Source organism: Pleuronectes platessa, chromosome 16 (genome assembly GCF_947347685.1).
Source record: "Pleuronectes platessa chromosome 16, fPlePla1.1, whole genome shotgun sequence".
Lineage (NCBI taxonomy): Eukaryota > Metazoa > Chordata > Actinopteri > Pleuronectiformes > Pleuronectidae > Pleuronectes > Pleuronectes platessa.
This window is the reverse complement of record NC_070641.1, coordinates 10,118,178-10,133,835: the sequence shown is the minus strand read 5'-3', so window position 1 is coordinate 10,133,835 and position 15,658 is coordinate 10,118,178. Positions and strand designations below refer to the sequence as shown.

Below are 15,658 nucleotides of genomic sequence, written 5' to 3'. Positions count from 1 at the left end.
ATTTATATAACTCCATGATCCTAAGATTTGATTTCCTTCAGGGTTGAGAACGTTGTCCTTTTCAACTAATTTATAGTGTCCATGAGTGTTTAGTGTCATCTGCTGGTCATAGTACGTAACTGAACCTCGGTCCATTTCCATAGGTCTACTGTAGTAGTCTCAGAAAAACAGAAAATAAACAAACAATATTTGAGGTTTGTTGATGTTTGGTTTTTCTCTATTTACAATGATTAATGTAACATCTCATTAGAAGACAACAGGAAATTGCACTTAGCAGGGTGCCCAACCGTTTGTACACACTACAATAACTGTTTGTTATTATTTATTTATTCTTATTTACATAAAATGTAACCAAGCGTTGCGATTTGAAGACAACCTCGTGAGTTATGTGCCATGTTCTTCTAAAATCAACCAAACAGGCTTTTCTGCCCACGGATTAGATGTGAGGTCTCTGTCAGCCAGTAGGGATGCTACTGAGTTTTAACTCTGAATGGTTCCTGCCATCTGCTCAGTAGAAAAAGAAAGCCGGAAGTAGTTTACCCATACGCATGGCGGCATTTGGGAAATTATTTATCTTCTGAAAACGTCTCCAGCTTTTATCTGGTTTTAGAATCATATTTACCGACTCCGTTCTAAGAGAATCCAGGTGAGTACATATTAAAGGATTCAAGTCATAGCTCAGTGGCGTGAGTTAGCGTAACAACATCAACGTAACTCAAACGTCGGCCACGGGTCATTCATTTCTTTGCTTGTTAGCGGGTTAGCATGCTAGTTTTAGGCTAACAATTGACATGGTTCAAAACAAAGCACGAGAGCAGGTTATGGTCAATTTCAAAAGTTCAAAGTTAAGTTTAACTTTTCTGGCGGCGGGACGCTCATTTTAAACTAAATAGCCGGCGGAGCGTAAGAAGTTAGCGTTAGCTTTGTTGGTAATGTAGCTTTACTTTACGTGGCAACATTTCATTGTAAAACCACACAAATATGACAGAAGTTGTTTTTGAAAATGGGCTCGCTCTGCAGCTCGTCACATCTTTGGTTAGTTCCACAATCGACACGTTTGGTGTGATATTATAATATAACAACAGCTAATATGCTAACGGTGAAATAGTTGGATGCAATCTGTTCCTGGGGCACAGAAAATAAATGATCTGCATAAACTAGATTTGTTTAAAGTCATTAACGCTGAATGTCTCTCTCAGGTCTCTGCAAGATGGAGGCAGATCTGTATGATGAGTTTGGAAACTACATCGGTCCAGAGCTGGACTCTGATGATGAAGAGGATGATATCGATGCAGAGGACCGAGATGTTGATGAGGTACTCTTCTTAAATCCAGTGTTGATGGATATCGCAACATTGGGGCCTGAAGTTAGTGTACGCAGTGTGTGCTTAATGGTAATAACACTTTACTTGTGCAGGCCGATGAGGATGATGACGACGAACCCGCTGATGCTGATGAAGAAGTCCCGGGCATGGAGGTGGTTCTGCATGAGGACAAGAAGTACTATCCTACAGCGGAGGAGGTTTACGGTCCCGAAGTGGAAACTATCGTCCAGGAGGAAGATACACAACCTCTTACAGGTTAGAATCAAACTAAAGTATAACCTGTATTTGCTCAATTGTATTGGACACGATTGGCATTTTCAAGTAAAGTGGAAGAAGTTAAAATATAATTTTTTCTCTCTATTCTTTCCAGAGCCCATCATCAAGCCTGTGAGGAACAAGAGGTTCACCCTGATGGAGCAAGAGCTGCCTTCCACTGTTTATGACATGGAGTGAGTAGTGGTTCCCTGCTTATAAGGAAATGTGTCCAAATTTGAACAGCAATATCTGTGCAAAATGATACATTTTTGGTACATGTTGTTTAAATATTTGCTGTGTGTCGTTTCAAACTGTGATTCCCTTTGTCTCTTTTGACAGATTCCTCGCAGATCTGATGGATGGTCCTGAGCTAATCCGTAATGTCACCCTTTGTGGTCACCTGCACCATGGCAAGGTTAGAGCCTGTCTCACGGCCAAGAGTCTGTTTTATCTGGGCATCTGCCGCAGTTTGCCAAAGTGCAACACGTGCTCCCAAAATGACACATTTAGGAGCACAGGGATTTTATGGAGCATTTGCTGATAACTGCACTTCAATTGTGACTCATGGAGATCTAATGGATTTGTTTATTCTCTCCAGACGTGTTTTGTCGACTGCCTAATTGAACAGACACATCCAGAAATCAGGAAGAGATACGACATGGATGTGAGTGTTATTTACACATTGATAATAGTATTTCCTTTTATAACATATTCGTTCTGTATATGACTGCAGGATCTAACCTTATTTTTTTTACATTTTCAGCTCCGATACACTGACATCCTCTTTACAGAACAGGAGGTAAGAGATTGGTTTCAACTGTGATGTAATGTAATAGAGCATCCTCGAACACACTAGCCTACAACATCTTAGAATGCCTAAGGATTTAAATATGATTCTGGACGAAGGGATGTTTTTGACATGACGTAGTCTTTTAAAGATTGCAGCATTATTATTTTATGTAACTTAAAAATAATAGATTTGAATCGTTTATTGCAAAGCTGATTGGTGTCTGGTGCTTTTTCAATAGAGAGGAGTCGGTATCAAGAGTACCCCTGTCACAATGGTCCTGCCAGACTCCAGAGGCAAATCTTACCTCTTTAACATCATGGATACACCAGGTATTATAATATTATTAATGCATTTCTTGATGAATAAGTGTTTGAAAGGCGTGGTCAAAAGAAAAACGTAAAACTGTAATTTGAAAATAATGTAAAATGTGTTCTTCTCAAAGGCCACGTGAACTTCTCTGATGAGGTCACAGCAAGCATCCGGCTCTCCGATGGCATCGTCCTCTTCATAGATGCAGCAGAAGGAGTGAGTGACCCCCCTCCCCCCCTCCTTTTGATTCTCCCATTCCTGCGCTTTTTCTTGACACAAGTAGATTTGCTCCCCCCTCCATATAACCTAAACCTCTGTATCTCTGCTCAGGTGATGCTGAACACAGAGCGACTAATCAAACATGCGGTTCAGGAGCGCATGGCCATCACCATCTGCATCAACAAGGTGGACCGGCTCATTGGGGAGCTCAAACTGCCGCCCACAGATGCTTATTATAAACTGCGCCACATTGTCGATGAAGTCAATGGTTTGCTCAGGTAATAAAGGAAACCTGTCACACTTACATTGTGCTTTAATATCAGCAGAAGCATAGAGGAGAGAACCACTTATTTTACAAAACAGATCTTTTTTGTGTGCAGCATAAGGAAGTCAGTTTTTTTTTTCTACTTTCACTAATTTCTAAGGCTGCATTAGAAGTGGGAAATCTGATGCTGAATTTGGTTGATTCATTAAAAACAGGAATAACAAGATTTCTTCTAAATTAGAATAAGATTAACAATTAAATCCCAAACACACTGATTTTTCGGCCCTATTCAAACCTGGTATTAACATCTGCCCTGAGATAACTGATCACAGGTGGACAGCTCTACATTACATTACTATTAAAATGTGATGTGAACACTTGTGATCATATCTTTCTTCCCCACTCTTTCAGAAAGACCAAATAATGTTGTTTTTAGCCTGTTGTGTCGTCACTCTGCTGGCATGAGTCTGGAAGAGAGAGGAGTCAGAAGGGGTTGAATGAATCTCTAGCAGCTTTGCTCTAAAGAAAATTTTAACATTTAATAGAGAATCAATCATTACATATGGGCACAGAGAATAATACAAATATTTTTGGTTCAATGTGGAACTGTAGTCAGTTAGAGGATATATGCTGAGTAGGCAGTCCTTCATATGGGTCGAGGACACATTTGTGTTTACACAGCAACAAGAATGTGGCCACATGAGTCTCAGACAGCCTCTTCATGTGATTTTTGTGATCTCAGTTTGCACTTCGGTATGTTAACATCGGCCATCGCTGACCACCTTTGATCCGACCAATCAGATTGGATGTTATGTCCAGATCTAAACAAGTTCTTGTTACAAGTATTGTTCATTCTGTCAAAATCAGAAAGACCTAACCCTTGGTGTCTGTGTTGGGTCATGTTTCTTGCCTTTTAGCACGTACTCCACCGACGAGAACCTGGTGGTGTCGCCTCTACTTGGAAATGTTTGCTTCGCCAGCTCTCAGTACAGCGTCTGCTTCACCCTGGGCTCCTTTGCAAAGATCTACTCAGAGACCTACGGTGAGCAGACTCTCCAGCCCATAAGCACGAACCAAAACCTTTCACATCCTCCTTATCTCAAATATAATTAGTGTGGTATTAATTTGCTTTATGTGTATTAAAGGGGACATCAACTATAATGAGTTTGCCAAGAGGCTCTGGGGCGACATTTACTTCAATCCCAAAACGTAAGTAACTTATTTTTATTATGATGCAGCAGATGCTGAGACAGTGTCTTCATCCTCCTCATCCAACACATCTTTTCTCTGCAGTGAATTTAGTTTTTGTTTCTTTTCAGTCGCAAATTCACAAAGAAGGCTCCCAGCAGTAACGCCCAGCGCAGCTTTGTGGAGTTCGTGCTGGAGCCCCTCTACAAGATTCTTTCACAGGTTAGACAATTTTCAAACTGGCAGCAACCACTACCTCAACACCTTTGGGCCCCATCAGGCTCAGACTAAGTTGTCTTATCCTCACCTGAATCCTGTTTGTGCTCAGGTGGTTGGGGATGTAGACACTTCTCTCCCTCGAGTTCTGGATGAGCTGGGGATCCACCTGACTAAAGAGGAACTAAAGCTTAACATCAAACCCCTGCTGAGGCTCGTCTGCAACCGCTTCTTTGGGGAATTCACTGGTATTGTCTTATGTGTTTGTTACCGTCTTAGTATTTGAATCATTTAATATTTTTATTCAGAGCTCTGCATTACTTTGTTTGGATTTGTAGAGAAGCCTGTTCTTTTACCCCTTTTTTAAATATGGCCAATATTCAGGTCTCTGCTTCCTGATTCGTGACATTTGAAACATTCCAATCACAACCCCATAGTTTTAGAAACTGTTTCCTTTATTTCCGCTGATTTATCAATTATCAAATAAGAAAAACATGGCATCGTCAAACACTGTACTGATTCCCAATTTGACACATTTGATTCTCTACTTGCTTTGTGCTCATTCCTTTAATAGTTTATGAAATTGGGACAAATGGCCCTAAAGCTCCAGTTCTCATTACATATAATATAACAACTAATCGATGGAGATTAAGCTGTTTTTAAATTTACAATCAAACTCTTTTAATAGCATTAACACTTCAGAGTGCGGTGACAGAGTTAATCTTTTTTTCTATATAAATGAAGTAACCATGATAGAAGATTTGAATCTGTCTCACTTTTCTGCTCATAAGTGTAATTTTAATCTGGAGATAAATGGTCATGCTTCAGTAAACGTGATAAATCAATTTCAAATTGACCATGAACGTCCTCCCTCCAGGCTTTGTGGACATGTGTGTGCATCACATCCCCTCGCCACAAGAGGGCGCCCGGAGCAAGATAGAGCACACCTACGCAGGAGGTCTGGACTCAGACCTGGGGGAGTCGATGGCGGAGTGTGACCCTGAAGTGAGTATAACAACAGAGGTAGAGTCTCCTGTTTACCTTGGTTACCTGATAATGCCTGCAGTCTGTTTCCAGTGGGAGTCAATGTTGTCTTTTGAGCTGGTTGGGAAGGCAATAGGATGTTTGACTCTGATTGAAATAATACAAGTTAAGACTGAGCAGGACATTGATCACAGTTTTCCAAGTTCCTGCTGATAGATTCACTTCCTTTTGCCGGAGCCATCTTATGTTTAAGGTAGAAATGTTAGATTCTAGCGTCCTAATTTCCTAGTTTCCCTCTCTTTCTGTGATCCCTCGCTCGTCTCTCTGCCTCAGGGTCCTTTGATGTGCCACACCACTAAGATGTACAGCACCGAGGACGGGGTCCAGTTTCATGCGTTTGGAAGGGTGCTGAGTGGGACCATTCATGCAGGACAGCCCCTTAAGGTTTTAGGAGAGAACTACACCCTTGAGGACGAGGAGGACTCTCAGATCTGCACTGTGGGTCGTCTGTGGATCAATGTTGCTAGGTACAATCCAGAGTTTTGCTTTATTAAGTTTGTAGAGACAGGAATCATCAATTGTTTGAATTGTTTTCTGAATTGGCTTCTTCAATTTTAGATACCAGATTGAAGTGAATCGAGTACCTGCTGGCAACTGGGTCCTCATCGAAGGTTGCGATCAGCCAATTGTCAAAACCGCCACAATCACAGAGCCCAGAGGCAACGAAGAGGTGAGACATAAAAGAGAAAAACCAATGAGACGTTAAGAAATAGAATATGAGCAGCAGCTTAATACCGTTTTTTTTTACTTTCTCTTCCAGGCTCAGATTTTCAGACCGTTGAAGTTTAATACAGCGTCAGTTATCAAGATTGCAGTGGAGCCCGTCAACCCATCGGAGCTTCCGAAAATGTTGGACGGACTGAGGAAGGTCAACAAGAGCTATCCATCTCTCACCACAAAGGTACGTCATTCATTCCTCTGATGCAGAGCTGAAGCGTTTTTCCAAACGAGGCCTGGCTCAGAAGTTCATGTAGTTCATTTCAGTGACATTTGAAAAGGCTGCAGTAAAAAGATTTCAATCTCCATCAAGTGAAAGGGAAATATTATGCAAACCATCACAACGACACACAGACTGTGATTGAAGTCATACTTAGAATTATCATAGCAGGGATTGTTATTAACCATACCTGTTTGTGTTTCAGGTGGAGGAGTCTGGAGAGCATGTTATCTTAGGCACAGGAGAACTCTACCTGGATTGTGTCATGCACGACTTGCGCAAGATGTACTCTGAGATCGACATTAAGGTAATATTTTTTTATTATGGTCCGATTATATTACAAAACAGTGTTTATTTTAGTACCATGTGGTTAACATAAGAATATATCACAGCAGTTCCACGGGAAGACAATAAAATATGCTATGTGTGTGTTAGAAATGTTTCCGATACCAGCATTATAAAAAGCCTCTACACTTAGGCGAGTACATAAATCTATGTTACATTAGTTTCATTTCTTCACCGAAACAAAACAGCATCTGTGCTTGTTTTTCGAGCTGAAAGGAAGAAGCCACAGTTGGCAGCATTTTGACTATATTTCACGCTGCAAAGTCCCACAAGTAAAATGGCCACATGTTCCATTTGCAAGACTTCAGTTTTGTGTGGTGGCCCAAGTGTTTCCAGTTAGAAATCCCCCCTTCCATACAGGGTTAGTAGCATACAGCTTTTTAAATGCTGTATTTAAGTAATTGTTTGAATGCACTGGTATCTGATCGTACTTGTTATCAGCTGAAAGGCAAAGTCAGGATGTCGAGGTGGGAAAATGCTTAAATATCTCAAAACATCTCAAATATGAATGTATTTATATAGAATATTCATCTTAGATGGTTGTGACCATCTTTTCCTCACCTCTATACACAGGTTGCTGACCCAGTGGTGACCTTCTGTGAAACAGTTGTGGAGACATCATCTCTCAAGTGCTTTGCTGAAACGCCAAATAAAAAGTGAGTATGAAACGAGATATTTTTTAATATCTTATTTGCTCACTTAACAACAATGTGTGCATTTTCGAGAAATCTTACTTAGCTCAATTACTAATGTCACTCAAAAGTCAATGCTTTGTTTCTAATTTCTGACACACGCTGTTGTTCAGACGGCTGCTTTGGATGATGTGTTTTGTGTTGTGGTTTAGTTTGGGCACTTGGTGACTCAGAGTCCGTCCTTCCCTCTGGCCGAGTGTCTCCCCAACCCAGAGTATTTGATTGACAGCTGTGTGATGTGATTGACAGGAATAAGATCACTATGATTGCTGAGCCCTTGGAGAAAGGTCTGGCCGAGGACATAGAGAACGAAGTGGTGCAGATCACGTGGAACAGGTATGATCTAGAAGATATTACCACACTCGCACATATAGAAATTTAAATGACGTCTTAATTAATTGAGATGATGAAATGTCAGATGTGCCTATAGATATTATCCACTTCAGTGATAATGAATCCTATTACTTTCTTCATATTTTAGAGATGATCATATATAATAACTTATCCTTAAGATAACTGCGATAAATGAGCAGACATGCAAGACTGATGATCGGTCCATTAATTAAATGTTGTCATTGAAGAAAGTACAGTAATATAGTAATGTCCACGGCTGAAAGAGTCGTATAAAAAGTGCAGTTATTGGAATGGAAGGTAATAAACCTATTTAAATCAATACGTGATGTACCCAATTTTCACTTTTAGTGACGACAATGTGCTGCACTTTGATATCGCTGTCGTCACGCAGTCTGGTGGACTTTTTTTTTATTAAAATACAATTTTGTTTCATTTGCTTGACAAGTACAGTTTGGAAAATTGTCACGGCTGTAGAGCAAAGTGCCAATAAACTGCAAATCCACTCAGACTGAGAGTAAATATGAATTCCTGCTTCACTTTGTCTGTTTGAACTCAGTTTTAGAATCCAACCCTGATAAATATAAAAGCTGTATTCATTACTGATACATATCTTATGTTAAATACATGCAGAGCTTCTGTTTAATTTGTACATTGAAGCAAAGTAAAGCTCCCTCTGTACATTTCGACAAGTATGGGCTTATAAAAATCCATCTTAGGACTATTGATTAGTTCTCTCAGTAATTGAATCATGCACTAAAAGCATGCGTGAATTTGTCTTGTCCCCGTGACTCGACGTGCGTGCGTGTTCTGCTCGAGAGCAGCTTCCTGTCAGTATGCAGCTCGTCTTTGACGCCATCTGGACCCAGCACTGCCAGCATGGAGTAGCAATGCCAAAGGAGCAACATACTTCACACGCTATTAAACTAAACCTTCGCTCCGCTCCTCCCATTCCATTAACCCCCGTGCCCCCCGATCAACCAATCTCCTTAATGTTCCGGCCTGACACAATGAGCAAAACCTCCGTTTAAACCACGGCCGCTCTGTTTCCTCACGGCAGGAAGAAGCTGGGAGAGTTTTTCCAGACAAAGTACGACTGGGATCTGCTGGCTGCCAGGTCTATCTGGGCCTTTGGACCGGACACGACAGGGCCAAACATTCTTGTGGACGACACGCTGCCTTCTGAGGTGAGTTATGTGTTGAGGAGGCAGGTGATTAACTGCTAAACTGGGCTGCGTCAGTTGTCTGGTTTATATTTATTTAAGGGAGAAAATATGGATTAACAGCTGAAGTTAGTTTTCACACTCTAAATGTGGGGCTCCATGCTGACTCCTTTCCCAAGGAACACATGTTTTCCTCAATGAAAGCACAGTGGAAAGGAGGGATTGGAATAATTAAGAAAGGAGGGAAATATAATTTTACCTTTCGACCGCGGCCTCTGTTGCTGCCTTACTGTGTCATGAGTATCAGCCGAGTGTCACCACTTCCTGTATGCAATGTTTCAAATGAAGGTTTCTTATAGTCTAGTGGTTTTAATCTTAACTTACACACTGTCCTAAATAATATTTCCTGGAGGCACATTTAGCACATTGTATTTTCAGTGTAAATGTGAGTATGGAACTTATCCTTCAGAACCCTGAAATGTCACATTAAGCTGCAACAGTTGCATTTTATATTCTGTTTTTAACTGTAATAATTTTCTATTTTATACAACACTAGAAAATGGTGAAAATGTCCATAATTAAAGCAAAGAGTCAAGTTGGCATCTTGAAATAGACCAACTGCTCAAACCCACAATATATCAAAGAAAATCCCCACTCATGTGAACCGGTAACATTTGTCCATTTCACTCAATAAATAACCAAAAGAAGTAATCTTGTTGTATAAATCTACCACTCAGATTTATGATTAAGGCAAAAACTACAGCAGTGTTGCTCTGTCAAGCCCTGTTTTACACGTATTAATCTGAATCAAGGTTATACAAGGTGACTGAAGTCCAATTGTTCTGTTGCTAACTCAAAATGTTTGTTTTTCCTCTGTAGGTGGACAAGGCGCTGCTGGGCTCGGTCAAAGACAGCATTGTCCAGGGTTTCCAGTGGGGCACCAGGGAGGGACCTCTGTGTGATGAGCGTAAGTCCTGGAATTCCCTCTTCGCCAGAGCCTCTGGCGTCACACACATTATGCACCATGCTATAGGGAAGAATTTTTTTTTTTTTCTCATCCGTACTGTGTCACCATAACTGTTTCTCTCCACCGCCCTCAGCCATCAGGAACGTCAAGTTCAAGATCCTGGATGCAGTCATCGCCCAGGAGCCTCTCCACAGAGGAGGAGGCCAGGTCATCCCAACCGCCAGGAGAGTGGTGTACTCTGCTTTCCTCATGGTGAGCTCATTCCCTCCAAACAGTCCATCCCCCCCACCTCTCATTCAGGTTCCATTACCTTGATTACAGCTCAGGATATTGCTGACGTGCCTCCTCCTTAATTGTAGTCAAGTAACATTGTTTTTTTTCTTTAACGATTTTTGGCTTTGTCCCTTGACTCATTGTGCTCTTTGACGTCTCTTGTCATAAATCCATGGTTTAGCCATAGACTGGAAACCCCCCTTGTTTCTACAGGCTCCTGCCGTCCATTTTAATGCACAGTCTCCCTTGTGTTGCAGGCCACACCAAGGTTGATGGAGCCCTACTACTTTGTGGAGGTTCAGGCTCCGGCTGATTGTGTCTCTGCTGTCTACACAGTGCTGGCGAGAAGAAGGTTGGTATGAGCCCAGGCCGAGATATTCATTCTAGAATACTAGCACCTATTAAATTGATTATTTATGTGAATTCATTAAGAACATAAACAACTTGAGGCTTTTTAACTGTAAGTATTTCCTGTTACTGAGTCTCTTGAGATCATAAAAAGAGGATTATAAAATGTGGAATAAATGAGGCAATTTTTCAAATGTCAACATGAATTTTGGGAAAGTTTTTTTCTGATTCCTTGCATGATTCATTGAAAGCAATGAATCAAGAAAATATAAACATTTCTTGCAGCCCTTCTCAATGTACGTGCCATCAAAAGTATAATCTACAGTAATTTGATTGTTGATATAAATTGATCAGTTTTTTATTCTGTCGTGTGTTTGTCATCTTCCAGGGGTCACGTCACTCAGGACGCACCCATTCCAGGGTCTCCTCTCTACACCATCAAAGCTTTCATCCCAGCCATTGACTCCTTTGGCTTTGAGACAGACCTTCGCACACACACACAGGGACAGGCCTTCGCTCTCTCCGTCTTCCACCACTGGCAGGTATGATTTACACACGCAGACCTGCTGCGATGAGAGATATAAGAGAGCTCCTCAGTTGTTTGTGTGCATTTAGCCGCATTTAAAAAACGGTGTACACCAGCTACTTTTGTGTAAAAGGGGAATTTGTCAGCAACAGTTCCACTTTGTTGTCGGCCCAAGATAGAAACCTGTGATCTATCATTCGCCCTATTTGTATCTTTTGTTTAGTGCTCAGTATTTTCTGTAACTAAGCAACCAACTGCAGAGTAGACTATCTGCTTCCTGTTTGCACCAGCACACACAAGCCCAGTGTGAGTGAATGGTCATGTTTTCAGAGCTAAAACGCTTGTGTGGACAGATATAGTTGATAATCACCTGCATGCATCCTTACTGTGACCATCAGCGCCACAGGAACTTGTCATAGTTCTCCAACAAACAAATCCAATTTAGTCTTTCATGAATTGCAATGTTGCATATTTGTTTATTTCGAAAAATTCCTCTACTCAGGTGGGAAATTGGATTTCTTTGTGTCTTGTCTGGTCTGTCACTCTCTCATAAAGCTGTGCAACTTGTGCAGCAGAGTGAACAACCTTTGTGCACATGTCTGACATTCTGACTAAAACGCTTTTGATGTGGAGTAGAGCAGAGTGTTGAGTCATTAAGTTTCTAACGTGGCTGTCGTGCCTGACATGTGTTGGTGTGTGCACTCTGCAGAGCTGTGTCAGTAAAAGTTAACTTCACTCGGTGCAGATTAATACCCCCCCCAGTCCATTCGGCTGGAAGGAAAATGAGGATTTTATAGGTACAAACTTGAATTTTTTATCCTCCTGTCTGCACGTGTTCGACAAGAAGCCAGACATTTAATCAAAGAGCGGATACACAATGAATAAAAAGCATTGACATATTTTTGATTCCGCAGAACCACAGAATGTATTAGCTGTAATATCATCAGGGCGAATACATTAAATTTATTTCAAATCATGAGTTAGCATAATTTTACACATCTGTTTCTCGGATTTCCTCTGGGACAAATGTTTTTGTGGTTAAAATCAGCCGAATCGGGCCATTTATTTTCCGATCCCATTCAGTGATTTATTTCCATGTGGCCCAACAGTCGGTCCAGCACCAATCTCCCAAATGACTTTCAAAAAGGCAGCTTCAGTCAGTCCCAGGTTCAATCACCACTCTGAGTATTTTTCTCTGGTCTGGACGGTGACAGAAATGACTCCTGCTATCACATATCAACTCAAGCGCCTCGGAAAATAAGCCCCTGACATACGAGGCCCTGAACTGTGGCGTTGCCTCATTAAACTATTAAAGAGGCTGTATTCTTTCCCTCATAGTACTGGCATGCAAACAGGAGAGAGTTGCATTGCTGTTGTAAGCAGCTCTCTTCCATCTGTTGATTTGGGCTTCAGCCTCTCCATTGACCATTTCCCCTTGTCCTCCTGTTGTATCCCTCTTTGAGGCTGGGAATGTCTTCAACACAGCAGGGGCCTGTTTATCGGAACAAACGGTGGTGATGTCTTTTTTTTCTTCGTTGCTGTTCTTTAAGAAAAAGGAATTATTCTATAACATCTATCAGCTTAATTTCAAATTTCCAGCTGTATTTTGACACAGGCTCACTCAGAGAAGTGCCGGAACCTTTTGCTTGCACACTTGCGTTCTCGCACACGGCCCCTTGGGAGAATATCTGGAGTTCAGTGCCTGTCTGAAAGCAGCATTAGATATTGGATTTACTGAGTCATTTTAAAAGTCTGTAAACTTCTTCCGACTCAACCTGCTAACGTTGCATCGATGCTGTCTTGGTCGCAAACCAAAAGCGTGACAGCACTCACACATTGCTTTTTCCATCATGTTGATGGACGCAGTCCTGACTCGGTAATTACAGAAGAGACTGGCAGCATAATCGGATATTTTGCGAAGGGTCAGAGTCACAACTAGAAGTGTCCCCTCAGCTTGTTCAAGCTGAAAGTGTAATGTGTGCACATCGTGATTTGAAGGGGAAGATTTACATAGATGCCAGTCGCTCATTTTTCTCTGCTTAACTCCTGTATTTCTTTTCAGATTGTACCCGGTGACCCCCTGGACAAGGGTATTGTGATCAGGCCTCTTGAGCCACAGCCTGCCCCCCACCTGGCCAGAGAGTTCATGATCAAGACCCGAAGACGCAAGGTGAGCTTTGCGTCCGCTTGTTGATCATTGAATTATTCTATTGTGCATGTAAATCAGCCTTTTTGCATCACTAATGTATTTTGTGGTCCTGCAGGGTCTGAGCGAAGATGTGAGCATCAGCAAGTTCTTCGACGACCCTATGTTGTTGGAGCTGGCCAAACAGGATGTGGTGCTGAACTACCCCATGTGAGACTGCAAACCTGGCCAATAAATAGCAAATCCTACCTTTACACTGTACTCCGGAGCCAAGGAGTTCTCATAGAATCGGAAACTCACACAACAGAACATATTAAAAGGTCTATAACAATGCAAGATCCCTGGGATCTGTTGTTAGATTGATGAAAACCACAGAAGTACACATGGCTTTGGGAAGTGTTTGCTCTTTACTTTGGAGAGCAGCTGTAATTTGTCAAGTCTTCAGATCTTTGTTTCAACTCCTCTTTGTCTTTGTATTTTTATTTTTTACATGTATAAATGATTGTTTTTGTAGAAAAAGATAAGTCGAAAGCTTTTTTTTAAAAAAGGTAATGAAATTATCTGTCAATGATCTATGTCTGAATAAAATGTGTAACTCAAAGACACTTTCAAATGCATTTTTGTTGTTGTTGCCCTTGTTGTTGTTTAAAGCTGGTGTGGATGTAATCAGGGTGTAGCTGGAGTGTAGCGGAGTCAATTCCGTGTGTGTTAGTTGGAGGTTTGCTGTTGGTCTGAGTGATCAGTGTCTGTTCGGGATGATGTGTGGGCGGTGACTGATGGACAGGCGGCGGGATGGGTGGAGGCAGCAGGAGAGGTTGAGGCCACGCGGCCGACTAAAGGAAAAAGAAAGAACGATGGCACATATCAAACGAGACAGATGTTCATAACCTAAAAAGACTTGGTTTTGACATCTGAGGTAGGTGGACATGAAATGTTTGCTTGATCTTTTGAGTCAGTCAGGAACATTTTGGGCACAATAACAAAGACCTGTGTTCAACACTAGGGGAACGTGAACGGGACGTGGGGGGAAAGTGTTGAGTTATCTTTGCCAATATTAGGATTCAAATAAATAATAAAGTTTAGTCTTCACACTTTTTATAATAAAAACTAAACTTGAATTGCTCTCACTGAGTGTGTGTAAGCTGTTCCAAATTACACACGCATAGCTATCGGTCGCATAAAAATATATTTCTTTCCATCAAGGTCTATGAATTATTGATTAAGTGGAAAATGATTCCTGGATCTACATCAAAATGTAATGGGTTCTTCCCAGTCACACAACGTGTCCTTTCACAAAGGTGCATGTAAATCACTTAAGTTGTTTTTTTTAAATCTCTTACAAAAATAAATAAATTGAGCAGGTTATACACTTGTCAACAAAGGAGGCCAATCTAATATGTAGTGGGGGTTTGAGAAAAACGGAATAAGAACATAATGTCGGTCAGATCCCAAGGACATTTAATTTACTAACTAATAAATTACCAGAGATAATCCATTTGGGCTTTTCTAAATTAGTGAGCAAGCACAAAGAAAAGTGAGAGCACAAAGTAAGACACCAGATAAAAGGTTCAAATGTGAATGTCTCCAAATACAAGTTGTGCTAATGGGACCAAATCTGCTGAAACTAGAGTCAAAACAGAATTTCCGGATCATAAAGAGAACAAAACTGACGATATCAACATTCATGTGAAACTGTTCCACCACATCCAGTGTATTATCCACCTACATTAATATAACTGGAGCACGTTGGGGGGTGTTGACGATTTACTTGAACTCATCTGATGGGGCTGTGGGGGGGTGTCAGACGAGGTTAGGAAGAATTGCATTAAACTATATTTAATGCAAGGGTGCACCGTCATCTGAAACCACTTGAATCTCAAACTGAGGCTGCAACAGAAACAACGTTCCTATTTACCCTGGTTATGACACACTTGGTTCCTTCTGTATGAATAAGTGGCTCTAATTGGGTCAACACCCCTTGTAGACGTCACCTGCAGGATGTAAGATCTTTCTCCTCGGGTGCTAATTTCACAAAGTGTGGAAGTGATTTGAACACTTCAAGTGTCCAGGTTGTAGGTGAATCATTTTCAATTTCAGCTGCAAAATATACCGGTAGCCATTTATTATATAACATTTTTCAAAGTGATTCTGTTGAATTAACATGTGAGAATCCCATTAAAACATGTTTATTTTTGTGAGCTGGTAGCTCACCATTTATTTCCATGTATTTGAGCTGTCCCATAACTCTTTCATTAAAAGTCAACATTTGGGGGGGGTGGCAGAGAAATGTACATATGAAT

At 41.1% G+C, this 15,658-nt stretch overlaps 1 protein-coding gene across 1 annotated transcript; it reads left to right on the top strand.

Moving 5' to 3' along the window:
• Positions 1 to 514: 514 nt before the first annotated feature.
• eftud2 (elongation factor Tu GTP binding domain containing 2) lies at positions 515 to 13,959 on the top strand. Its single transcript, XM_053444125.1, has 28 exons — positions 515 to 646; positions 1,200 to 1,315; positions 1,417 to 1,579; positions 1,695 to 1,773; positions 1,919 to 1,994; positions 2,178 to 2,243; positions 2,343 to 2,378; positions 2,608 to 2,698; positions 2,812 to 2,894; positions 3,009 to 3,175; positions 4,080 to 4,204; positions 4,308 to 4,371; positions 4,482 to 4,572; positions 4,679 to 4,814; positions 5,444 to 5,571; positions 5,884 to 6,077; positions 6,169 to 6,280; positions 6,371 to 6,511; positions 6,753 to 6,854; positions 7,466 to 7,548; positions 7,834 to 7,920; positions 8,996 to 9,122; positions 9,978 to 10,065; positions 10,199 to 10,317; positions 10,596 to 10,690; positions 11,075 to 11,228; positions 13,275 to 13,382; positions 13,477 to 13,959. The coding sequence occupies exons 2-28, from the start codon at positions 1,211 to 1,213 to the stop codon at positions 13,570 to 13,572; spliced, it is 2,916 nt and encodes a 971-aa protein (XP_053300100.1). The 5' UTR covers positions 515 to 646; positions 1,200 to 1,210; the 3' UTR covers positions 13,573 to 13,959.
• The last annotated feature ends 1,699 nt before the right edge of the window (positions 13,960 to 15,658 follow it).

Bases quoted from the DNA above. Each gene is read 5' to 3' on its own strand.
- eftud2 (XM_053444125.1), top strand. From the start codon at position 1,211: ATGGAGGCAGATCTGTATGATGAGTTTGGAAACTACATCGGTCCAGAG. The intron at 7,549-7,833 runs GTGAGTATGAAA...TGTGATTGACAG, and splicing joins GCTGAAACGCCAAATAAAAA to GAATAAGATCACTATGATTG. The intron at 9,123-9,977 runs GTGAGTTATGTG...TTTCCTCTGTAG, and splicing joins ACGACACGCTGCCTTCTGAG to GTGGACAAGGCGCTGCTGGG.